The 26,092-nt window shown below is 37.1% G+C and overlaps 1 protein-coding gene across 16 annotated transcripts in view; it reads right to left on the reverse strand.

Moving 5' to 3' along the window:
- The window catches only part of CLASP2 (cytoplasmic linker associated protein 2), a 178,148-nt gene that overhangs the window by 125,787 nt on the left and 26,269 nt on the right, over positions 1 to 26,092 (reverse strand). For 15 of the 16 annotated variants that reach the window (XM_089918983.1, XM_089918981.1, XM_089918984.1 and 12 more), the window contains one exon: positions 19,965 to 20,035. In XM_089918983.1, the coding sequence (XP_089775109.1) occupies positions 19,965 to 20,035 (71 nt within the window). Of the gene's footprint in view, positions 1 to 12,896; positions 14,351 to 19,964; positions 20,036 to 26,092 lie in introns of those variants that run through there. The other variant, XM_089918996.1, reaches the window with a different exon arrangement.

Here is a 26,092-nt window from a genome sequence, read left to right on the forward strand (position 1 = left end):
AAGTAAGACTGTTTTATTTATTGGAAAAAAGAATCAAATAGATACCCATTAAATTTACTATTCAGTAGACACCCATAAACCACATTCCTTTTCAGCAAGTGTTTTTCTTAAATAGCACAACTTGTAGGAAAAAAGTATCTTCTAGTTAAAAAAATATATATATATATATTTTTTTAGCATAATGCTATTGGGGAGCCAGTTTGGATCAATTAAAACCTATGCTCTATAGAGACTGCTCTGTTAAAAAAACTAATACAATCCCAGATAAGCTTTTATTTGCCACTACCATATTGAAACAAAAAAATGTAGCTAAGAGGGACAGAGTATATACACAAATCTACAGAGAGAGAGAGGTACTAAAACTTGAGTAGCCAGAAGTTCCCATGGAAACAGTGTTCTCTGTTCCCACACACACACACACAAGAATTAAAATGAGTAAATATCTCTACTGCTTAAAAATAACTCAACATTCTTAAACTCTTAGGAAATTAATTTTTACCTTTTTATCAAAACAAGGTAGAGAAAAGTATATAGATTAAAGTACGCAGCTCAATTAATTTTCACAAAAGGAATATGCCAGTGTAACCAGTCTCCAGACCAACAGATCCCTATCAGCATCCTGTAAGCACCCTCACTGACCCCCGCAAAAGTCACTATTTCCTACCAAAGCTAACTAGTCTTGACTTGTAACACCACAGTCGGTTTTGCCCATTTTTGATCTTTATATAAAAGGAATCATATAATAGGTACTCTACTACCTAGCTACTTTTCACTCAATATAATATTTGGAAGATGCATTTTCATTGCTTATAGTTTTATAGTGTATGAATGTGCCACAAGTTATTAATATCCATTCTACTGTTGATGGACATATGAGCTGTGGCCAGTCTGAGATTATTATAAAATAGTGCTCCTAAGAGGTAAGCAAACAAAGTTAAAGAGTTCTAATGCTTTTAGTATTAATATGGAAGTAGTAAACACAGTAATTTATTTTAGGTTGTATAAAGTCAAAGATGCGTATTATAACTTCTAGCGCAGTGGTACTCAAAATGTGGTCCCAGATCATCATCTGGCAATTTGTTAGAAATGCAAATTATCAGGCCCCAACTCAAATCTACTGAATCAGAAATTCTGGAGATGGGGACCTTGCAATTTGTGTATTAACAAGTCCTCCTAGTGATTATGATGCATGCTCAGTTTTCAGAACCACAGCCCTACGGCAGGAATACGCCAACTTTTTCTATAAAGGGCCATATAGTAAATATTTTAGGCTTTGCAAACCATACATATATGTAGTCTCTCTGCACAACTACTCAATTATGCTACTGTAGTGTTAAAGCAATTATACCACGACATGTAAACAAATGGGTGTGGCTGTGTTTCAATAAAATTTTATGTACAAAAACAGAAGGGCATCTGGATTTGGCCTGCAAGCAACAGCTTGCCAAACCACTAAAGTAAGAGTAAATATATACATAAATAAACAACTAGAAGAAAAATAAAATAATAAAAAGGATTTGATTAATTGAAAAGATTCAGGAAGAGACAGAAAGATAAAACAAGTGGATAAAAATAGAAATAAAGGGCTTCGCTGGTGGCACAGTGGTTGAGAATCTGCCTGCCAATGAAGGGGACACGGGTTCAAGCCCTGGTCTGGGAGGATCCCACATGCCACGGAGCAACCAGGCCCGTGAGCCACAACTACTGAGCCTGCATGTCTGGAGCCTGAGCTCCACAACAAGAGAGACTGCACGCCGTGATGAAGAGTGGCCCCGCTTGCCGCAACTAGAGAAAGCCCTCGCACAGAAACGAAGACCCAACACAGCCAAAATTAAAAATAAATAAATAAATAAAAATTTAACCTGAGGTGCCAAAACTCAGGTTAAGAAAAAAAAAAAAGAAATAAAAGATAAAGTGGCAAAAATAAAATCAAATACATCAGTAACTGCCTTAAAAGTAAATGAACTAAATATTCCAAGTAAAAGACCAAGACTGAATTTTTAAAAACAGGTTGCTTAAATGAGATATACTTTACATATAAGGATCACATAAAATTTAAAAAGTAAAATGATGAGAGAGACAGACCATGGCAAACACCAACTAAAAGAAAGTTGCCATAGCTATACTAATTTCAAACAAAGCACCTTGAAGAAGCATTACTAGAGATAAAGAGAGACTTTTTAATAATGATTTAGGAGCCCAATCCAATAGGGGGAAAAAAATTAACTCTACATTTTTACGCACCCATAACTCATCTTCAAATATATAAAGCAAAAAGAAGAACTAAAAGGAAAAATAGACAAATCTACAAATACAGACGGAAATAGATTTTTACCCACTTCCCATAAGGTTATACCTTTCTTGACCATAAGCTAGATAGAAGAATTCATAAAACTAGGAGCTTCCTTGGTGGCGCAGTGGTTAAGAATCCGCCTGCCAATGCAGGGGACACAGGTTTTAGCCCTGGTCTGGGAAGATCCCACATGCCATGGAGCTACTAAACCTGTGCACCACAACTACTGAGCCTGAGCTCTAGAGCCCGCGAGCCACAACTACTGAAGCCCACGCGCCTAGAGCCCGTGCTCCGCAAACAAGAGAAGCCACCGCAATGAGAAGCCCGTGCACTGCGATGAAGACTAGCCCCCACTCGTCCCAACTAGAGGAAGCTTGCATGCAGCAACGAAGACCCAACACAACCAAAAATAAATATAAATTAAAAAAAAAAATAAAAGAGTTCATAAAACTAATTCATTATCACAAGCCCCCAAATTTAAAATGTTCTGCAGTTTAGTTTATATATAGGTTATAAATATTACAGGCTTAAAAAGATTTTCTTAATAATTATAAAATATCAGAACAAATCCTATATTTCTTCATAGCACCTACCACTTCCTGAAATAATAGTTTCTTCTGAGTGAACTAGAAGGTGGACTGGAAGTCAGCAGGAACTTTGTCTTGTTTATACTGTAACACCAGTACCTAGAACAATCCTGGGATAACTGTCATAGCTAACTCTTCCTCCTGCTCCCCACCTCTGTCCCCCTAGAGTTTATTCTCAACATAATGTCCTGAGTTGAACAAAGTTACATCACACTGCTGCTCAAAATCCTCCTATGACTCCATAAAAAGGCCTACCAGGACTCCAAGATCTGTGAGACCTTAGATACCACGTAGGTCTCTCTAACATCATCTCCTATTCACTCTCCACCTTTCTCTCCAACCAGTCCCATCAGTCTTCTTGCTGTGACTCATATCAGGGGCTCTGCACCTGTCTGCCAAGAATGCTCCTCCCCTCCATAGCCACACTGCTTACTCACCTCCTTTATGTGTTTATTCATCTATCATTTTCTCAATTAGGTCTGCTTTGGATACTAAGATTATAAACTTTCCACCATCCTGATGCTACTGATCTATCCCTACCTCCCTGCTTTATTTCTCTCTCTAGCACTTACCATTTACATATTTTACTTATTTCATTACCTGCCTCCTCCCAAGGAAATGCATTATCTATTAGAGTGAGAACTTTGGTCTATTTTGCAGACTACCATATCTCCAACATGTAGAACAGCACTCAGAATGCATTTTTCATAGTACAGAGACATTCTGTCTCCAGTAAAAGTGTTACTAGGTTATTTGAAATGAAACACCAAAGACAAACAACTATAAACACTGGATAAAATGTACATTTACAAAAGTCTTCTTAAAAACCTGGACCTAAATAGACATTTCTCCAAAGAAGATATACAGATTGCCAAAAAACACATGAAAAGATGCTCAACATCACTAATCATTAGAGAAATGCAAATCAAAACTACAATGAAGTAACACCTCACAACGGTCAGAATGGCCATCATCAAAAAATCTACAAACAGTAAATGCTGGAGAGGGTGTGAAGAAAAGGGAACCCTCTTGCACTGTTGGTGAGAATGTAAATTGATACAGCCACTATGGAGAACAGAATGGAGTTCCTTAAAAAACTAAAAATAGAACTACCATACGACCCAGCAATCCCACTGTTGGGCATATACCCTGAGAAAACCGTAATTCAAAGAGTCATGTACCACAATGTTCATTGCAGCTCTCAATAGCCAGGACATGGAAGCAACCTAAGTGTCCATCAACAGATGAATGGTTAAAGAAGATGTGGCACATATATACAATGGAATATTACTCAGCCATAAAAAGAAACGAAATTGAGCCATTTGTAATGAGGTGGATGGACCTAGAGTCTGTCATACAGAGTGAAGTAAGTCAGAAAGAGAAAGACAAATACCGTATGCTAACACATATATATGGAATCTAAAAAAATGGTCATGAAGAACCTAGGGGCAAGATGGGAATAAAGACACAGACCTACTAGAGAATGGACTTGAGGATATGCAGAGGGGAAAGGGTAAGCTGGGACAAAGTGAGTGAGTGGCATGGACATATATACACTACCAAACGTAAAACAGATAGCTGGTGGGAAGCAGCCGCATAGCACAGGGAGATCAGCTCGGTGCTTTGTGACCACCTAGAGGGGTGGGATAGGGAGGGTGGGAGGGAGGGAGATGCAAGAGGGAAGAGATATGGGGACACATGTATATGTATAACTGATTCACTTTGTTATACTGCAGAAACTAACACACCATTGTAAAGCAATTATACTCCAATTAAGATTAAAAAAAAAAAAAAAAAAGAAAAGGGCTTCCCTGGTGGTGCAGTGGTTGAGAGTCCGCCTGCTGATGCAGGGGACACGGGTTCGTGCCCCGGTCTGGGAGGATCCCACATGCCGTGGAGCGGCTGCGCCCGTGAGCCATGGCCGCTGGGCCTGCACGTCCGGAGCCTGTTGCTCCGCAGCGGGAGAGGCCACAGCGGTGAGAGGCCCGCGTACCGCAAAAAAAAACCCAAAAAACAAAAACTCAGTAGGCTCACACTGGTAGTACTCCCAAGCAATAGCAAAAGCAAATGCAAACTTTTCCTGGAAGACATTCTCTGGCCTCACATTATTTGCACAAATAATTTTCCAAAGATCACTTGGCATGACAGGAAACAAGACACCATGAGCAAGAATAAACAGAAAGAAATGGACAATAGGAACAGATCCTAGAATTATCAAGGTCCTAGAATTTCAAATTCAAATTTTAGAATTATTAAGCACAGGCTATAAAACACCTGTACTGGGAAGCTTTTACTAGGCAAGCTGAAAATAACTCAGGGATAAGAAAGTTATTTTCAAAGTGACATAGTTTTTTTTTTAAAACAACCAAACAGAACTTCTAAAAATAAAAATACAATAACTGAAATTTAAATTCAGTAGGCAGGCATAACAGTAGATTTTAGACACAGCTCAAGGGATCATTAGTGAACTAGAAGATAAATCAGAAAAAAAATCACCCAGGATACCTACAGTAGGTGCTTCAATATTAACTGAATAAACAAAAAAAAAGATCAAGGGACTTCCCTGGCGGTCCAGCGGTTAAGACTCCAGACTTCCAATGCAGGAGGTGCAGGTTTGATCCCTGGTCAGGGAACTAAGATCCCACATGCCACGTGGCGTGCCCAAAAAAAAAAAAAAAGGATCAAATACAAAAAGTAACCTATAAATCATGATTATGTTGACACTTCTCTTCTCACTCCAATGTTTCAAAATGACAATACTATGGTTTGGTGCAGAAACTGAAAAGGATGAACATATTAACAAGTACTAGAGGACATAAACTAATAAAGTGAGCAGGCTGGAGTGGTTATGTGTATGACGGAAGAGAAAGAGAGAAAAAGGAGGAGAGGAGCTGATAAGAGTAGGAGAAAGAGATGAAGATGGAGGAGGAGGATAAGACTGGGAAGAAGAGATGGTGATGGAAGGAGGAGGCAGAAATAAAGGAGGAGGAGAAGGAAGAGATGGAAATAGAGGATGAAGAAATGGAGTAGGAGAAAGGAGGAAAGGGATAAGAAAAGGAGGGGGAGGGACAGGCAAAAATTGAGGGGGGGGAAAGAAAAAGAAGCCCAAGTAGGATAAGGCTTTACCTTTTGTTCCCTTCATATAACACTTGGAAACTGCCCTCAGCAAACACTGAGCTATTACAGGCCCACAATCCCATACCTGCATACGTGAAAGCCAAAAAGCTCTTAAAGTCCACCTTTACTTGTTTTGTCTTTTTAAATTCATTTGGTGGCAAAATCTGAACTGATTTGAACTCAGTTTATAGCAAAACATGATGTGAACTGACAAGAGACTATTTATTATGTGTATTTTACTCATTGTGAATTTGTATACATTTAACTGCAAAAATATTAATATGTTTGATTACAAGGTATAGCCTCAGACCCAGCTGGAGTTGTTATACAATGTATGGTGTATGGCCATATTAGTTTTCTAAAATCTGACATATTCTGAATTCCAAAACACAACTGGTCCCCACGGTTTCCGATATAAAATAGTAAATTCATATTACCATAATCAAGTCCCTTCCCTTTTTTCTTTTTCCCTTCAAATGAAAGCCATATACTTAAACATTCCACTTCACTTTTATGGGTACATGTATGTGAAAACCTGAAATTTCTGCTTCTGAATTCATACAAAATATGAAAAACTGCTCCATCTTACATGGCAAACAAAAGAGCAAGCCAAAACTTTATACCATTTCTCAAGAAAAAAAGAATTCATTTGGTATTTTCTTCAGTGAACCAACCCGTTCAGTAAGAACCCATGTCACAGATTTTCATGCAAAAAATATACTCTTTCATATTAAGTAGTTTCTTATACCAAAGTTCTGCTTTTCACTTGAAGCTATATCCTTCCTTATTCTAATTAAAACAATTGAGTAAAAGGGCTTTGGATTTCTAAACTTTTATACACTCGCATATCCAGCAATGACCATGGTCATAGCTAAATTAGCAACTGAGACTAGGAAACAATAATCCCTGTAAGCTATTGTACCACAGGTGTCTCAGAAAACTCAAAAACATTTTAGTTGGCCACTCTCCACTCTGCTTTTACAATAGGATACTCTCCTTGGCTTTCCTCTGACCTCACAAGTCCCTGTAGCTCAGTATCTTCCTCCTTTACTCAACCACTAAATGTTGAACATCCTCCTTCTCTCTAAACACACTGTCTAAATGGCTTCATCCATTCTCAACAGTTTTAAATATCTTCTATATATGCTGGCAACTCTCAAATGTTTTTTTCTTCAACAAATAAATGGCAAGTGGAGAAAAAAAGAGATGAACAGAGGGTTAAGAGATATATCAACTAACTGCAATGGTGAGCCTTGTTTGAATCCTAATTCACTGTCAAAAGATATTTATGAAACAATCGAGGAAATGTGAACACTGAACATTTGATACTATGGGTTAATTTTTTTAGATGTGAAAATGGTACTGTAAGTGTCTCTTAAAAAGATGTTTTACTTTATTTTATATATGAGTAGGAGTGCATGTGCGTATGTACACACAAACATATCCCACTCCAGCAGGATAGTAGGGCTTGGGCAGATAGGTAGGAATACAGATGAATAAATATTGGCTATGTATTGATAATTTCTTGAAGCTGGATAATGGGTGGTAAGGAAGGTCTGTCATAATATATTCTCTATTTCGGGGTATGTTTGAAGTTTTTCCTTAAAAATTTATGGTAATTTGAACACTTGCCCAGAACACTTGAAAGTGTGTTTACTCTCTTGCCCAGAACCCTGCAATGGAACACAAAAAAATGATAAACAACATCATAAGAGCAAAGAAAATGAAGCAAGGCACAGAGTATGTGAAATCAGCACCTAAAGATAGCAACAATTTCTTATAAGATGCAAATAAAAAGGATGGAAGGCTTTTGAAGAACACCATAGCAAAGCTGCAACTTAGAATTCTCAGAAGCAGAATCAAACAGCAGAGAGAACTGATCTGCCTTGTAGAATGACAGAAGTGACAGTTTCTGAGCCAGCAAGTACAGAGCTGATTAGCAAGGAACAACTGAAAACCTATGGAATGATTTCATCATTAAGCTCTTCCCACCCCCAACTCAGGGAGCTCCATATTTTACACACAGGTGTGCACGTGCATTCTGTAAAAATGGAACCACCAGAAAAGGAAAGACAGTTTTTAGAACCATTTAAACTTTTGTTTGCCAAAATTAAAATTTAATAGAAGAACTGGATAAGAAAGTCAAGGAAATCTCCCAGAACACAGAATAAAAGAGAAAAGCATAAATGGAAGAAAGAATACAAAACATAAAAGACACAGTGAATCAATCTAGAAGGTTCAATATCTGACGAATAATAATTCCATAAGGAGAGACTAAAACTAATGAAGGGGAGAAACTTACCAAAAAAAAAAAAAAAAGATTTCCCAGGGCTAAAGAGAATCACAAGCTTTCAGAACTAAAATAATCAAATAGTAAAAACTAAGAATGTCTTCAGTTTAAACTAAAATGAAAAATTTCAGTAAAGTGATTAGAAACTGAAAATCAAAGTGCTTCAAAATAAAATAATCACCAGATTTTAAAAATATAAATTTTATTTATTTATTTAGTTAGTTAGTTATTTGGCTGCATTGGGTCTTCGTTGCTGCACATGGGGTTTCTTTAGTGCGGCGAGCTGGAGCTACTCTTCGTTGTGGTGCATGGGCTTCTCATCGCGGTGGCCTCTCTTGCTATGGAGCACGGGCTCTAGGCACATGGGCTTCAGTAGTTGTGGCACGCAGGCTCAGTAGTTGTGGCTCACGGGCTCTAGGGTGCAGGCTCAGGAGTTGTGGCACACAGGCTTAGCTGCTCTGCGGCATGTGGGATCTTCCCAGACCAGGGATTGAACCCGTGTCCCCTGCATTGGCAGGCAGATTCTTAACCACTGCGCCACCAGGGAAGTCCCTAATCACCAGATTTTAATATTCACATGAAGATACTGTTCAACAGCACAGTTAATCTTAAATAGTTAACTATTTTATTTATTAAAAATAAAGTTTATTCCATACAAAGTTTAAGAGAGGCCAAGAAAGTTGATAAACTCTCTTAAAATTTCTAGGTAGATATTAACTCACTAGTTAAAAAATATTTGAAGACTTTTACCCTCCTCTTTAAAGGGGCCTTTAAAAATTTAAGACCTTCAATAGTTCAGTGAAGTAAAAAGCTAAACACAATTTAAACCGTTATTTGGTATTAATAAAAGTAAATAACAACATATTTCATGATACCCATGATATCAAACTAAACAATAAATGAGCCTCATAATAAGGCTTATTTAGAACCTTTACAAAATGTAGTCATTTCAGGTAGTTAAAATTTCATGACAGCTACAGCTTGGTTATAACAGCTGTCAAGAACATCTACTATACATCCTACATGTATACAAAGAAAAGATGTAAATCTTTTCTTGAAGATTCAGGTTCATTAGCAACATCATGTTTGAGGATAACTTGCTACTGATGTCCAACACTTTGCACCCAGATGGGTAAATGGGTCTGTATCAAGAAGATTTTCAATCTTAGTTCCCACTACTTATCTGCCTTTATTGCTGCTGAATGCCCATTTTTTTTCTCCCTTGTAATTTACTTTTTCTCCTCATAGACTCTTTTTTTCCCTTACTGCTCCTAGAAGAAAAGCTTGGCCTTTTGGCAAGTTAAAGGGTTGCTTTCTTTCAGTGACTTAAATTACCCAATCCTAGTGTATCACATAGAATATTCAAGGGTTTCGAAGAATAGAGATCTATTCAAATTAATTTCTTGCTATTGTTCCCTATCCCCCAAACCAGTAGTTATATGTCAGTTTGGAGTGGTCCCAAAAGGCTTGCCTATAGAATGCCAAGGTTATGTCATCGCTTGTATGGATTTTTTAAGCGATTCAGTGTTTGGAATAATAGATTGTGTTGAAATATTTAAAGTTTAGAAACAGTCTATTTGCAACAAAATCTTATTTCTTTCCAGCCACTCTGCAGCATAACAACAAAAGGCCAAATTCCTCTCGTGAGCTTTTGAGGCAGATTTCAGGGCTCAGAGCCACATAATAATCCTACAGGTTTTTAACTCTATCTGGTTTGACTGCCCAGAGCTACTTCACAATCATCTGACTGCCTGGTTTTATATTCTTAGGTGAGGATAAAGACAACTAAACAGAAAGGCACCTGAAAAAGCCACCTCTGACAACTCTTCAATCGTTAGTCATTACAGTACTTCACAAATACGAATTTGTCCAGAAATAAAACTGTTAATAAATAAAATCTTTCATATGGCCTTGAAGTTAAGCTTATATATTTAATAGATAACAGATTAATAGCCAGAACATACAGAGCAACTATAAGTAAACAAAAAAGTCAAAACCAGAAAGTTGGCTAAAGATGCCAGAAAGCAATCCACAAAAAAGAAAATACAAACAACCAAACGTATGAAGATGATCAACCTTATTAGAAAGAAGAGATGTTTTTTAAAAGGGTGAGATATTTTTCACCCATCTGATAGGCAAATTTTAAAAAGATTAATAATAATGAGAACTCAAAAGAATGCAAGATAGAAGGCGCTATTGGTGGGAATGTAAGTGGTAAAGCCTCTTTGGGAGGAAATTAGAGATAGCTAACACAATTTGAAATGAATAAAAACTTTGATCCAGAAATTCAACTTCCAATTATTTTAAAAAATATATATGTGCACACACACACGATTTGTACAAAGATGTTAATTTCAGAATCATTTAGAAAAGTTACATGTGATTAAGCAATCTGAAATTCCACAAAGAAATGGTTATGATATATCCATACTATGGAATACTGTGCAACAGTTCAAACAAATAAAACAGTTACACATGATGGCATAAAAAAAGATCACTATGCGATATTGAGTAGACATAGTAAATGGCAAAAATATGTTAAGAATGATGCCATTTATGTAAACATGGTCAAAAACAAAATAATTCATTTTGATACTTAATATATATGTAAGGCAGAGTAAAAGGTATAAAAAGACAAACTCCAAACTAATAAAAGTGCTCATCTCTGCTTATCCCTGGCCTTGGGGCTTGGAGGTGGTTCTGAGAGGATTTTTGCTTTATCTGCATTGTTTGAATTTTTAAAAATAGAAGATATTTGTGTATTAAAGAATAAGAAACAAAATAGGTTAGGAATAACAATCCATTTGTTGTATGTGTTCACATGATACTAGTATGATGTATGTGTATTACGTGAGAGAGACTAATATACAGAGAAGTATATATGAAACTGTTAAGAACTATAAATCCCAAGATAACCTGTTACTACTGTTTAGGTGTTTAATTTTTTAATAAAGATATATTACTTTATCAATAAAAATCCAATAAAAGTATTTCCATTTTAAAGAAGAGAATATGCAAGGTTACCCTCTGAGCTTTATGAGGTTGTTACTTTGATTTTTTAAAAATCAGTGCATTCCTATACAGTCTGAATGTATTCAGTATTACTTGAAAAAAGAAAAATTAAATAAATATACATTGATAGCCATTGAACTTATAATGCTTAAAAAAGAAATAAAATCTGGATACAACCCAAATCAAATGCAATATTTAGAGTTGCTTGTAAATTAAGGTTTAGAAATAGCAATCAAACAAACAAACTTGGCAATGCCATTAAGTATATAAGAACTTAATTTGTTAACTTTGATGGCTTTTGCCTTAAAAATTAGAAGTTTATATTGTTATTTATTTCTATAAGGACATATAAAATATTTATGTAAATTCTTGGGATAAACTATAACAATATGCAAAACCAGATTTAGTATCATATTTCCATTAACATGTGTATAAAAGTTTAAATGACTGTTTACCAATATCATCCTTTTGGTAAGTTTGCACCCTATTCCACATCGTCCCAAGGGGGCAAACTCCTTAGAGAGAAGTCATTATACAGTCATAAAGGAAGCTGAAACAGAGTTAAAACTCCCAAATACAGACCAGTCTTCCTAAAGAACATAGTGAAAAATACACAAAACATTTTTGAAGTAACCTCAAATTCCCCTTCTTACACATCTCTGGTGTTGATGTAATTATAAAGTATACCTCTAAGCATCTTAACAAAATGTTTAATAATGAAAAAAAATGCTCAAGTATTAAGTGTTATGAAGGACAATACTGAATGCACATTTGAGGCTCCAGATTTGATTCTGGTTTGCTTTGTGCCTGGATCTGGGACTTATAATCTCAACAAGCCTTAGTTTTCCAATCTGTGAAATGGAAATACCCAAATACTCTGTACGCTTCACAGTTATTTGTACCTTAGGAGTTAATGTACAATAAGTATACTCAAGTGCTTTGGAAAACTATACAGCACTATATATGTTTTTAAAATTATTCTTATCACAATAAAACACTGGCAAAATCAATTTTTGATCAGATTACACCTGTATAGAATTTGTAAAAGACTAAATATTTTCTAGAGAACTATTTACTAGGGACACTGACAAATCACAAGCATATCAATTGAAACAGTGCCCATGGCAAGCCATTTTGCTTCTTTATATACTTTATCACCACAGAATTCTACTTGTTGTCAAATACAACAGGAAAGATATCAAGCTAGCTAACTAAACCTTCCTGCCAAATCTGTCATTCTTCCAAAGGCCATGTTCTCTCTTCAAAGCTTTTATATTATTCCATGTTTCTTCCAACATCCCTTTATATCCACCACCAAAGACAGAGGGTTTGCTTGGGTTGCAGGATAAACTGTCATCTTGTATTTGCCAGATCCCATACAGACATATCAAGTAGAAAAAGATACCAAATGACAAGTACGCACACACGTGCACACATGAACATACGAGTGTGTGTGTGTATATACACACACACACATACACACACAAAGTGTCCTTCGTTCTTTAGGGAGAAATATATTTCTTATACAGCAGATGACTGTCACTTTAAAAGGAAGTGTATAGCACAAGCAAAAAAAAGAAAAATAAATCTTACTCACCATCTCCCATAGCCATTCAGATGGTCCAGGGAGCTCTCTCAAACCAACAGGTCAAACAGCACAGCAAATAAATGCAGCTCGGTGCCTGCGCCACTGGGCTCGGCCTGCAGCCTGCAGACACCCTGCAGACACCCGGAGCTCTGTGTGACCCAGGCCGCTGCAGCTCTGCACCGCAATAGCCAACAGCTGCTACTCCACTTCAAAATAAAAGTCTGGGGTCTTGCTGAAAGCCCTCGTCTATTTAGCAAAGCCTAGCAGAGCTTGATCAAGATTATTCTTTAACTGCACATATGAGGTTAGATATACGTTATGGTGTTTCTCCTTGTGCTGGCTGCCTGAAATTTAATGTCAGAAAAGCTCTGAGAGCCAATAAATGCCATCCCACTGGGGGACTTTTAATGCAATCATCAAAACACAAGGCATGTGTTCAGCAATCATTTTCTGCTTCCCTAAAGATATCCATGTAATCAGTAGCAATCACATGATCTGATGAATTAACTGATTTGTGCCTTTTTAAAAGGTTTTCATCCTTTTGCCGTTACCTTTTAATATTTACAACAGAAGACTGCTAGAAGTGCACAAACAGGAAGAGCTCAGTTTCCATGATTAACTGCTCTCATTATGCAAGAAGCATTTCTGTCTGCCGTAAACAAATCACGTCAAAGGCAGCCCATCAAAGGCTGCTCTGTATGCAGACGGCAGGGCCACACGGAACAAAGCTTGCTTCTGGTGGAGGAGACAGAACCTGGCCAGTGCGCAGCTGCAGGGACACCGAGCACCCTCCATCCAAGCTGCACAACCATCAGCACATTGGCAAGCTCCAAGAAGGCCCTGGAGCTCATGGTCACAAACAGATACATTTTTAAATCAACCTAAGAAAAGGGCTACTTTGCTTTTCACCAAAGGGTATGTTATAAACTAGACTGCAAGTTACCTCATTACCTCTTTTGCCAAATATCAAGGTAATTTCAAAGCCTAATTTCTGTGGTTTCGTTTATTGCCAGCCTCCTAAAACAATGCTTTTCCTAGCAACTGTTTTCAAAGAGAGAAGCTGGGAAATATTTTACAATGATTACATGCCAAGACTGCATTAGGTCCTACACACACTTGACAAATCAGAATTACGCATAGTTTTTTCAGTGAAAAAGAAAAAGACTTGCAGTCACAGCCACCAACACGTCTGTGCTTGTATCTCAGTTAGCATAGGAGCCTGTCTAGAAAACACCAGACCCTGCCATAATCACAGGGGGGCCTGCAACTTTCAGTCTTTTCCTTCCTACAGGGCTGGTGTTGCCTTCTTTCAGCCATGATTTGATTAATTTTAAATCCAGTTTCCTTCTAATAGCAGAGCTAATTCCACTGCACTTAAGGATTCTGCCTAACTTACTCTGTAATACAAGAATTAAAGTGAGGCTTGAAAAACCCTCGACAAAAAAAAAAAAAAAAAAAAAAATGCCATGCATTTCTCACTATTCCCAAATTAAACGACATGCTCAAATCTCTGATAATAGAATTTACTTTGTGTTCTTGAGTGTGCTGAACTAATGCTCTAGAAAATCAAGTCAAAGAGTTCAATCAAAACTTAAAAGCGTAGATATGGCAATAATGAAAGAAATCAGAGACAAAAGCATGAGATGTAAAGTTATGTATCAAGACATGTATAAGGGGAGAAGAGGCAGAAGGAAGAGGAAATAAAGTAACAGACAATTTTTCCAAACAATAAATGTATGTAAGATAGTGTTGGGCCATGTCACTCTCACTTACCACATGCCTCTCCAGCCTAAAACCCTTCCTACTCCCAGAAGTCTACCAAACTCTTCCCAAGGCCTACAAGACCCTCATATAATGGTTCCTGCTTACTTTTCCAATTTTTCTCATACACAGTCTCCCTTCCAACAGAGCCCTAGCCTCACTAGGCTCCAGTCAGCCCTGGCCTTCCTTCCTTTCTTCAAATACACTAAGACCTTTTCCACCTCTTGGCCTTTATGGTCACATTTTCTCTGCCCAAAGCATTTTTCCTACCATGTATCCAATGGCTAGCTCATTCTCCTTTATCAAGTCTCAATTCAAATATGTCAACTCTGAGAGACGCTTGCCCCACTATTCTATCTAAAGTGGCATCACTGAGTTACTTCACATCTCCATACCCTATTTACTTCACTTAATGACTGTGTAGATGATAACTTTTAACTGCAGTGGCTCTTAAAAAGTTATACCACCTTTACAACAAATCCTCTGGGTTTTTGTTTGTCTGTTTTTGTCTGTATTTAGTAAAATGATTTTTTCATCCCCAAACACCCTCAATGAATATATTATAAGAAGTGTGATATTTTATTATTATGGTTTCAGGCAAAGACACATTAAAAAGTTTTACTTACCATAATAGTTTCTAGTCACAGAATATCAGATGAAACAAATCCGAATAGAATGCCATGTTTGGGTGAACTCACAATAATTTGCTTTGCATATGTACACCAAGTGAGAGAGAAAAGAGGTGGTATCTTTAATAGCTCTTCAATCTGTTGTGTGCATGAACTATTTCCACAAGTTTCCATGATGAGCCTTTATTTTGTCCTAGATGTTTTCCTGGTCTATAACTTTATTTTCAAGTTTTAGTTTGAGTGCACAATAACAATGAGCCAAGAGGGACTGAAAATTATGTGGGGAAAAATTGTGCAGAAATAAAAAAGGAGTTGAATAAACCTTCATTACACTATTTTAGGTATAAACTATTTATTTGCCTTCAAATTGCTAGTTATAAAAATTTGTTTTCAGTGCTCAATTGATGTATTTTTCTACCTGTGAAAATTATTCAAGCATCTTGGGTTGGGATGAAACATAACATAATGTTAGGAAAAATTAAGAAATAACTTTTTCATTTAATGGCTTTTCACTTAGCAGCAAGGATTTTAAGGAATAATTTAAGTTAATTTCATTAAATTCATTAAACAAAGAGTAGTTGTATTTCTTTCATTACCAACTGTAATCACTCTGGATATCCATTTGTTTACTTGTTTATGATCTATCTCTCTCATTAGAATGTAGGCTCCTCGAGGCAAAAACTTTAACTGTCTTCTTCACTGTTGTGACATAATCCGTCTATATTTTAAGAAGACCACTCTCACTTCTGGGTAGAAAATAGATTCCAGGGGTCAAACATAAAACAGAAATCTATTGCAGTGATGCAGGTAAAAGCTAAAGGAGGGCTTCCCTGGTGGCGCAGTGGTTGAGAGTCCGCCTGCCAATGCAGGGGACACGGGTTCGTGCCCGGTCCGGGAAGATCCCACATGCCGCGGAGCGGCTGGGCCCGTGGGCCATGGCCGCTGAGCCTGCGCGTCCGGAGCCTGTGCTCCGCAACGGGAGAGGCCACAACAGTGAGAAGCCCGCGTACCGCAAAAAAAAGGGAAAGAATAAAAAAAAAAAAAGCTAAAGGAGACTTAGAGTAGGGTTTTAGCAGTGGAGATGGAAAAAAATAAGCAAATTTGGCATATATTAGAATTTCAGAGGCAAAAATGACTAGTTAGAATGGGAGATCAACACTAACTAATTCTAATCAGGAAATTTCCTAGCCTGAGCTGATGGTGGTACCACTGACTGAAATGGGTAAACTGGGGGAAGAACAGTTTTGAAGGAAAGGAAGAGACAACAGGCTTTAACTTTTGGGCCTGTTAAGCCTGAGATGTCTCTTAGACATCCAAATGGAAATGTCATCGAGGCCACAGGCTCCCAGATCTAGAGCACAGAGAGATAAATGAGGGCTAGAACTACATATTTAGGAGTCATCAGCAAATAGTTATCATTTGAAGCTTTTGGTCTGGATTAAACCACTGAAAGAGAATAAAGACAAGGGGAAAAAGAGGCTTGGGCCCTGGGACCTACCAACATGATAAATGGGCTTTCCTCTTATAGTCTCATCCCTTATTAACAGAGCCATTAAAGTATTTTTCAATGACAGCTTAATACTGTCATCAAAATCATCATGACCAATTTTTACACACCAATAAGTATTATAGACTTTAACGTTCACATTTGACTATACTTGCAATATTCAGATTATAATCTCCAAAACAGAAGGGTTTCTGAAAACTCTCTCCAAGAGAAATAAATGCCAGATACTAACCCTAAACGTCCCTGTTTGTGGAGAGATAACGAAAAGAAAAAGAAATGGGAGCTAAAAGAATAGGAAACAAAAAAATCTTCTATTTTGAAGGTAACAGAAATAACCTCACAAAATACAAGGACAATACTTTCAAAATAAACCATATCCAAATAATAAATATCTTAAATTTTTAGTACGCATTATACTTTTCTTCATAGGGCTGTAACTACAGAGTCTGGAATACATAAATGAGTATGTAGTGTAAATGATATGAAAACACACAATCTTAATTCAAGGAATTTTAACAATTCTCCATCTTCTTGCTGTTTCTGGTTTCTATGGAAATGGACAGTGGTAACGGCTGGAAAAATAAGGACAAGGTACTTAAAACACCTTCTATTTAGAGAAGAGGAGTGAGAAACAGCTGGCAATCAGGGTGAGGACTGGTAGTGCTGAAGTTAATTTATGCTTCTGTAACTAAGTTTAGATTAAGGTAGACACAATCTTTTTAACACTAAATTCTCTCACTCCATCTGCCTTCCTGCAATACAACAAGGCTTGGTCTTGGTTTATCCAGCAAAAGAGAACCAAATTATATTAGTAACTAGCTTTCTTATTATTTGACTATAACAACTCATATACCAAATTTTTTCTCCAACATCATGCACATTACTAAGCTAAGCATACTATCTTTAATATGAACCTACTTTCCCAGGTAGAAAAACCACCTATACTATCTTTGGAAATAGCATATATTCTTCACATGTATGGTTAATTAATACTTAAGGATTGAAGGTAAATGCTACCCAATAAGACCAAACACAATTTAGCAACCTTACAAAAAGAAGAGCAGCCACAAAATCAAATAAATGCCAGATACCAACTCCAAACCTCCTTGAGTTCCAATTTGGTCTCATTCTAATTAAGAAGCCAAAAATGATTACACTGGTGAAGTTCCTATGGCTGTGTCTCTTCACTAGTATGATCACTGATACTCTACACATAGGTGTAACAGAGTAATCAACCCTACAATTTCTACTAAAAGCATCTAACTAAAACAACTACTCTGGGATCATAGGCAAAACATTCTCTGACATAAATCATACCATTGTTTTCTTAGCAGTCTCCCAAGGCAATAGAAATAAAAACAAAAATAAACAAATGGGACCTAATCAAACTTACAAGCTTTGGCACAGCAAAGGAAACCATTAAAAAAAAACACACACACAGAGAGAAAAAGACAACATATGGAACGGGAAAAAATAATTGCAAACGATGCAACCAACAAGGGCTTAATTTCCAAAATATACAAACAGTTCATATAACTCAACAAAAACAAAAAAAAAACCAATCGAAAAATGGGCAGAAGACCTAAACAGATATTTCTCTAAAGAAGACACACAATACAGATGGCCAAGAGGCACATGAAAAGATGCTCAGCATCACTAATTATTAAATAAATGCAAATCAAAACTACAATGAGGTACCACCTCACAACAGTCAGAATGGCCATCATTAAAAAGTCTACAATGAAAACAACCTAAATGTTCATTGACAGGTGAATGGATAAAGATGTGGTACATATATACAATGGAATACTACTCAGCCATAAAAAAGAACAAAATAATGCCATTTGCAGCAACATGGATGCAACTATAGATTATCATACTAAGTGAAGTCAGAAAGAGAAAGACAAACACATGATATCACTTATAAATGGAATCTAAAATATGGCACAAATGAACCTATCTATGAAACAGAAACAGACTCACAGAGAGAACAGACTTGTGGTTACAAAGGGGGAGGGGAGGTGGGGAAGGGATGGATTGGGAATTTGGGGTCAGTAGATGAAAACTATTACACATAGAATGAATAAACAACAAGGTCCTACTGTATAGCACAGGGAACTATATTCAATATCCTGGGATAAACCATCATGGAAAAGAAAATAAGAAAGAATGTAGAGGACTTCCCTGGTAGTTCAGTGGTTAAGAATCTGCCTGCCAATGCAGGGGACATGGGTTCGAGCCCTGGTCCGGGAAGATCCCACATGCCGCGGAGCAACTAAGCCCGTGCACCACAACTACTGAGCCTGTGCTCTAGAGCCCGCGAGCCACAACTACTGAGCTCACGTGCCACAACTACTGAAGCCCGCGCGCCTAGAGCCTGTGCTCCGCAACAAGAGAAGCCACCGCAATAAGAAGCCCGTGCACCACAGTGAAGAGCAGCCCCCACTCAAGGCAATTAGAGAAAGCCCATGCGCAGCAACAAAGACCCAACGCAGCCAAAAAAAAAAAAAAAGCATATATGTATATACTGAGTCACTGTGCTATACAGCAGAAATTAACGCAACACTGTAAATCAACTATGCTTCAATTAAAAAAATAAATTGGGCTTCCCTGGTGGCGCAGTGGTTGAGAGTCCACCTGCCGATGCAGGGGACATGGGTTCATGCCCTGGTCCGGGGAGATCCCACATGCCGCAGAGCGGCTGGCCCCGTGAGCCATGGCCGCTGAGCATGCGCGTCCGGAGCCTGTGCTCCGCAACGGGAGAGGCCACAACAGTGAGAGGCCCAAGTACCGCAAAAAAAAAAAATAATAATAATTAATTAATTTTTAAAAAAACACAATTACTCTGGGAGTAAAAAACACATTTTGTGCACAGAACATAGAAGGCAAGAGGGTCATCATACCTTCAACTCAGAAGATACCAAATATAAGGCAAAAGAGTAGTATAATTTTACACAATTAACCCATTATTAAATTTTCACTTACTCCAAAAGAATCAGAGGATAGGTAATGATCAGCAGGATGTAAAGACTTTGTTATCCTAAACAAGTTTTAAGCCACAAAGTCAAATCTGCTGAATCAGTGATATAATAGTTGACTAGAAGACATATTTTAGTGTCTAAGACTTTGCTAAATAATCTTAGAAATGTTTGAGAACTGGAATAACTTAATTATTCTTACCTTTGCAGGCACTCAAAATCACACCACCTGAATTTTGCACTTCATCAAATTTGCCAAGTATCATTTCTAATCTGGGAATAAAGAATAAATTTTATTTGTTTGTTTTACATACAGTTTTAATTAGAAACAATTTCCTTCACCATCTCCCTGAGAAAAAACAATTCCAAGGATTCAGTTAGCTCTATACAACTCTCTTTTACAATTAACTCACTGAAAGCAGACACAAAATGCATCTCTTCAGTAGAGCAAAGCAGTCAAATACAGGTAGCACTCTACACACTCGCAGGTGTATTTGTGAAAAGGTAACCTTCAAGTGTAGGGGTTTACAATGTATAAAATAAATAAGCTACAAGGGTACATAGTACAACACAGGGAATATAGCCAATATTTTATAATGACCATAAATGGAATATAACCTTTAAAAATTGTGAATCACTATGTTGTACCCCCAAAACTTATATAATATTGTACCATCAACTATACCTCAATTTTTAAAAAAAGATAACTTTCACACAAAGCAGTTTCATATTTTCATCATAAAATTATTTCCCCAAACCCATCAAAAATATTGGGTTGGCCAAAATGTTCATTCGGTATTTTCCATACGATGGCTCTAGTAGCACTTAGTTGTCTTTAACTTCATTTGAAACAATTTTGTTAGACTGTATGTGACAGCTGTCATACCAGCGTGCATTTAAAAAAAGACATCAAGGGGCTTCCCTGGTGGCACAGTGGCTGGGAGTCCACCTGCCAATGCAGGGAACGCAGGTTCGTGCCCTGGTCCGGGAGGATCCCACATGCCACGGGGCGGCTAGGCCCGTGAGCCATGGCCACTGGGCCTGCTCGTCCGGAGCCTGGGCTCCACAACGGGAGAGGCCACAGCAGTGAGCGGCCCGCGTACCACAAAAAAAAAAAAAAAAAAAAAAAGCAACATTTTCGGCATATTATGCTTTATTATTTCAAGAAAGGTAAAAACGCAGATGAAATGCAAAAAAAAGGTTTGGGCAGTGTATGGAGAAGGTGCTGTGACTGATCAAACGTGTCAAAAGTGATTTGTGAAGTTTCATGAGGGAGATTTCTTGCTGAACTATGCTCCATGGTCAGGCAGACCAGTTGAAGTTGACAGCGATCAAATTGAGACATTAATTGAGACCAATCAACATTGTTCTCAACACAGGAGATAGCCAACATACTGAAAATATCCAAATCAAGCACTGAAATTCATTTGCACCAGTTTGATTATGTTAATCACTTTGATGTCTGCGTTTCACATGAGTTAAGCGAAAAAAACCTTCTTGACCGTATTTCTGCATGCGATTCTCTACTTAAACGTAATGAAAACGTTCCATTTTTAAAACAAATTGTGATGGACGATGGCAAGTGGATACTGTACAATAATGTGGAATGGAAGAGATCGTGGACAAGTAAAATGAACCACCGCCAACCACACCAAAGGCCAGTCTTCAACCAAAGAAGGTGATGCTGTGTATATGATGGGACTGGAAGGGAGTCTTCTATTATGAGCTCCTTCCAGAAAACCAAACGATTAATTCCAACAAGTACTGCTCCCAATTAGGCCAACTGAAAGCAGCACTCGACGAAAAGTGACAAAAGAAAACGCATGATCTTCCATCAGGATAACACAAGACCGCATGTTTCTTTGACGACTAGGCAAAAACTGTTAAAGCTTGGCTGGGAAGTTCTGATTCATCTGCTGTATTCACCAGACATTGCACCTTTGGATTTCCATTTATTTAGGTCTTTACAAAATTCTCTTAATGGAAAAAATTTCCACTCCCTGGAAGACTGTAAAAGGCACCTGGAACAGTTCTTTGCTCAAAAAGATAAAAAGTTTTGGCAAGATGGAATTATGAAGTTGCCTGAAAAATGGCAGAAGATAGTGGAACAAAAGGGTGAGTACGCTGTTCAATAAAGTTCTTGGTGAAAATGAAAAATGTGTCTTTTATTTTTACTTAAAAACCGAAGGCACTTTTTGGCCAACCCAATACTTTAGTTCCAACCTTATAATGAATATACTCAGTAACCAAGACATTTTTAAAAATTACATAAAAATCATGCTAAGGAAACTTAAGGCAAACATAAAAACAATGAAATATGTCAGAAATTAAAGTGATGCTGATATGACTGATAATCTGATGTTTTTCCTGTTAACCTATTTTAATTCAACAGCAATTCTATTAGCACTTCTGATTTTATATTCAGAATAATACACTTCTACTATCACTTCTTTAAAAAAAGTGTTTCTTATTACAAAAGCAATGTATACTCATTATAGAAGAAAATTAGGAAATATAAATAGGAACAAAGAAAAAAACCACAATCCCACCATCCAGAGAACTTATTTAACTGCATGCTCTCCGATGTTTTATATTTATATATAAATTTTTTTCAGACCATGATCATGGGATCATGCTGACAGCACTAATTTTTACTTTCCAATATTATATCATGCTATGATTTATTCTTTTTTCTTAAATTTATTTATTTATTTATGGCTGCATTAGGTCTTTGTTGCTGCACGCGGGCTTTCTCTAGGTGCGGCGAGCTGGGGCTACTCTTCGTTGCGGTGCACAGGCTTCTCATTGCAGTGGCTTCTCTTGTTGTGGAGCATGGGCTCTAGGCACGCGGGCTTCAGCAGTTGTGGCACGTGGGCTCTAGAGCGCAGGCTCAGTAGTTGTGGCACATGGGATTAATTGCTCCATGGCACGTGGGATCTTCCTGGACCAGGGCTCGAACCTGTGTCCCCTGCAGTGGCAGGCAGATCCTTAATCACTGTGCCACCAGGTAAGTCCCACTATGATTCTTAAATTATGACTTAGAGATTTGGGTTAAGTCTTTAATTGCCAAATGTTTTTCTCACATCAATGGTTCTGTCATGATTTCACTTCTAAAACCTTAGTTAAGCCTTGGTCCACATCCTGTCATTTTTTACTTGTAAATTGAGGTTGAAAATACTGTTTGGTCTAAAAAATTTTTTTTTAGTTGAAAACCTTCTAGGAATTCATTATAATGGGATTTCTAAACCTTAACTTCAGCTCTTACCCCCATTAAATTCAACAAATGTTCACACATCTGAAAGCACTGCAGTCAAAAGACACAGGTCCCTTCATCCTACAAAGTAAGTTACCTTCCAGAGAATTGAGCAGACACTAGACAGGCTGCCCAGAGACTAGATGGACAAGATGAGACAGGGGAGGGAAAACTGGAATTGGAAGATGGGACTTCAGAATGAAGACCAGACAGCCCAGAAACAGAAAGGAGAGGATTTAGGAAAGCTCTCTGGGAAAAAAGGCAGAACAAGATGTTAAGAAGCATGAAATTAACACTCAGCTATTCAGTAGCAAAAAGGGAGTAGGAAACTCAGGGCTGGAAGCTCTGAGAGAAAAGAGGGTTGGTAAGGAATTGAGGTGGGACAGATAAAATATACAGCAAGGAATGTAGATACAGGCAGCATTAATGGGAAGAGGGGTCAACTGAAAGATCAGGCAAATATAACAGTAACAGGGAGAAAGAAAGGAAAAAGAAATAAAAAGCTATTATAAAATAATAATACAGCTATTTAGAAAAACAAGCTTATTCATAATGGAGGATCATTACACATACAATCTGATGGAAAAGGAGGAAAGGAACAGTGTAAGAGTAGAAAGAAGAGACTGGGATCTTTTAAGTAATTCAGGAAGAAAAAGAATTTAGGAAATTCAACAGATGGCAAATACAACAGAGGCTGGAATATCTAAAACACAACTTAGGAGGCCAAACAACAGAGGCCTGTAAAGCTCTGGGAGGTTCTGATTCAGGATAAGGATAGAGAACAGTAAAGCACTAGGATAAAACTGGAAAAGCAACTCTATCCAAAGTCCATATTTAAGTTTAGAGTCATAATAATAAATCTCAAGTACAATATGAAAGAGGTAATTAGGTATCTCAGAACTTATCTTTCTTTATAACAGCCAATTATTGAGATAAAACTCATACCATATAATTAACCCCTTTAAAGTGCACAATTCAATGGTTTTTAATATAAAGCCAGAGATGTACACAATCAATTTCAGAATGTCATCATCATCCCAAAAAACAACCCTGTACCCATTAGCAGTCACTCCCCATTCCTCCCAATTTCCTCAGTCCTACACAACCATTAATCTAACTTCTTTTCTATAGATTTGCCATATCTGGCCATTTCATATAAATGGAATCATCCAATATTCCAGCCACTCTGGAAAACTGTCTGTGAATATCAACTAAGGTAAACATACCCTATGGCCCAGCACTTCCATTCAAATATATTCCAAGAGAACAAATACGTAAGTATACCAAAAGACATGCATAAGAATGTTTCTAACAACATTAATTCATAAATGCTACAAAATGAAAACAACTCAGAAGTCCGTCAACAGTATGGATTCATAAAGTATGACCTACTCATACAAAGGAGAACTGTAAGGCAATGAAAATGAACAACTATAGCTCGATCCAACAACCCAAATGAATCTTAAAGAGATAATGTTAACTGAAAGAAGAAAGACACAAAAAGTATACACTATATGATTCCATTTATATAAAATTCAAACAGAGGCAAAACTAACGTATGGTGATAGAGTCAGGATTATGGTTACTTCTGGGAAGGACAGAAAAGACAAGGATTAAGAAAGATTTGGGGAGGATTCTGGAATGTTGTAATGTTCTCCTTCTTCACCTGTGTGGGAGATACATGTGTGTATTCACTTTGTGATAACTTACAGAGCTGCATACTTACAATTTATGCACTATTCTGTATGAATGTCAAAACTGAATAAAAATTCTAAATACTTAAAAAAAATAATCTCAATATAAATTTAAAAATATATAATGTAACATATATACATACACTCACACAAAATATGTCAATATATGCTAATACCATTTCTTTCATAAAATGATACAGAATTTATTCAAATAAAATTTTTGTTAACCCTGGAAGTAGAAAGCAAATGAATAAGTAAACAAAATGCATATTTTTTAGATGACCTTATTACCTAAAATATAATTCATACTGGAAATAATCTACATGGTAAGAGAGGCAGCCAGATCTGATGAGACTTATGTAAACAGAACACACCACCACCTATGAAGTAGTCTTGCTCCTCCTGCCACCCCTCACCGAAAATCTGATCAAGTCTATAGATCCAACTACCAATTTACAGGATATAAAGACAGAAGAACACATTAAACCACACCACAGGAAAAGAATTAGTAATATCCAGGATATGGGAAACTTTTCAGGATAAACTACCCAACTTATTCAACAAATAAAACACAAGGAAAAAAGTACTTGGAGGTACACAAAGATTTAAACAGGCTTGTAATACATAACAACTAATTGTTGGACTTTATTTGTATACTGATTCAAACAAACTGTTAAAACATATATATAGGGCTTCCCTGGTGGCGCAGCGGTTGAGAGTCCGCCTGCCGATGCAGGGGACGTGGGTTCGTGCCCCGGTCCGGGAAGATCCCACATGCCGCGGAGCGGCTGGGCCCGTGAGCCACGGCTGCTGAGCCTGCGCGTCCGGAGCCTGTTGCTTCGCAACGGAAGAGGCCACAACAGTGAGAGGCCCGCGTACCGCAAAAAAAAAAAGAAAAAAAAAAAAACATATATATACAACATTTATAAAACATTATGACATTTATGAAAATTTGAACCCTAACTGGATATTTGATATTACAGAATTATTTGCAAAAAAATGTAAGGTGTGATGATTGCATTGTGGTTGTGATTGGAAAAAAAAATTTTTTTCCCTTTAGAAATATGTTGAATAACAAAAAGGACCTACTGTATAGCACAGGGAATTATATTCAATATCTTGTAATAACCTATAATGGCACAGAATCTGAAAAAGATTATATATATGTATATATATGCATATAAACTAAATCACTTTGCTGTAAACCTGAAACACTGTAAATCAACTATACTTCAGTGAAAAAAAATTAAAAAATAAAATTAAAAATATATTGAATAATTACAGATGAAATGTTATGAGTTGGATTTGCTTGAAAATAATACAGGACAAGAGTAAGTAGGTAAGGGTGTAACAAACAAAACTGTCCACAAGTTAGTTATTGAA

This window comes from Delphinapterus leucas, chromosome 10 (assembly GCF_059928025.1).
Source record: "Delphinapterus leucas isolate spDelLeu-1000000601 "Yukka" chromosome 10, BTC_Dleu_Yukka2, whole genome shotgun sequence".
NCBI lineage: Eukaryota > Metazoa > Chordata > Mammalia > Artiodactyla > Monodontidae > Delphinapterus > Delphinapterus leucas.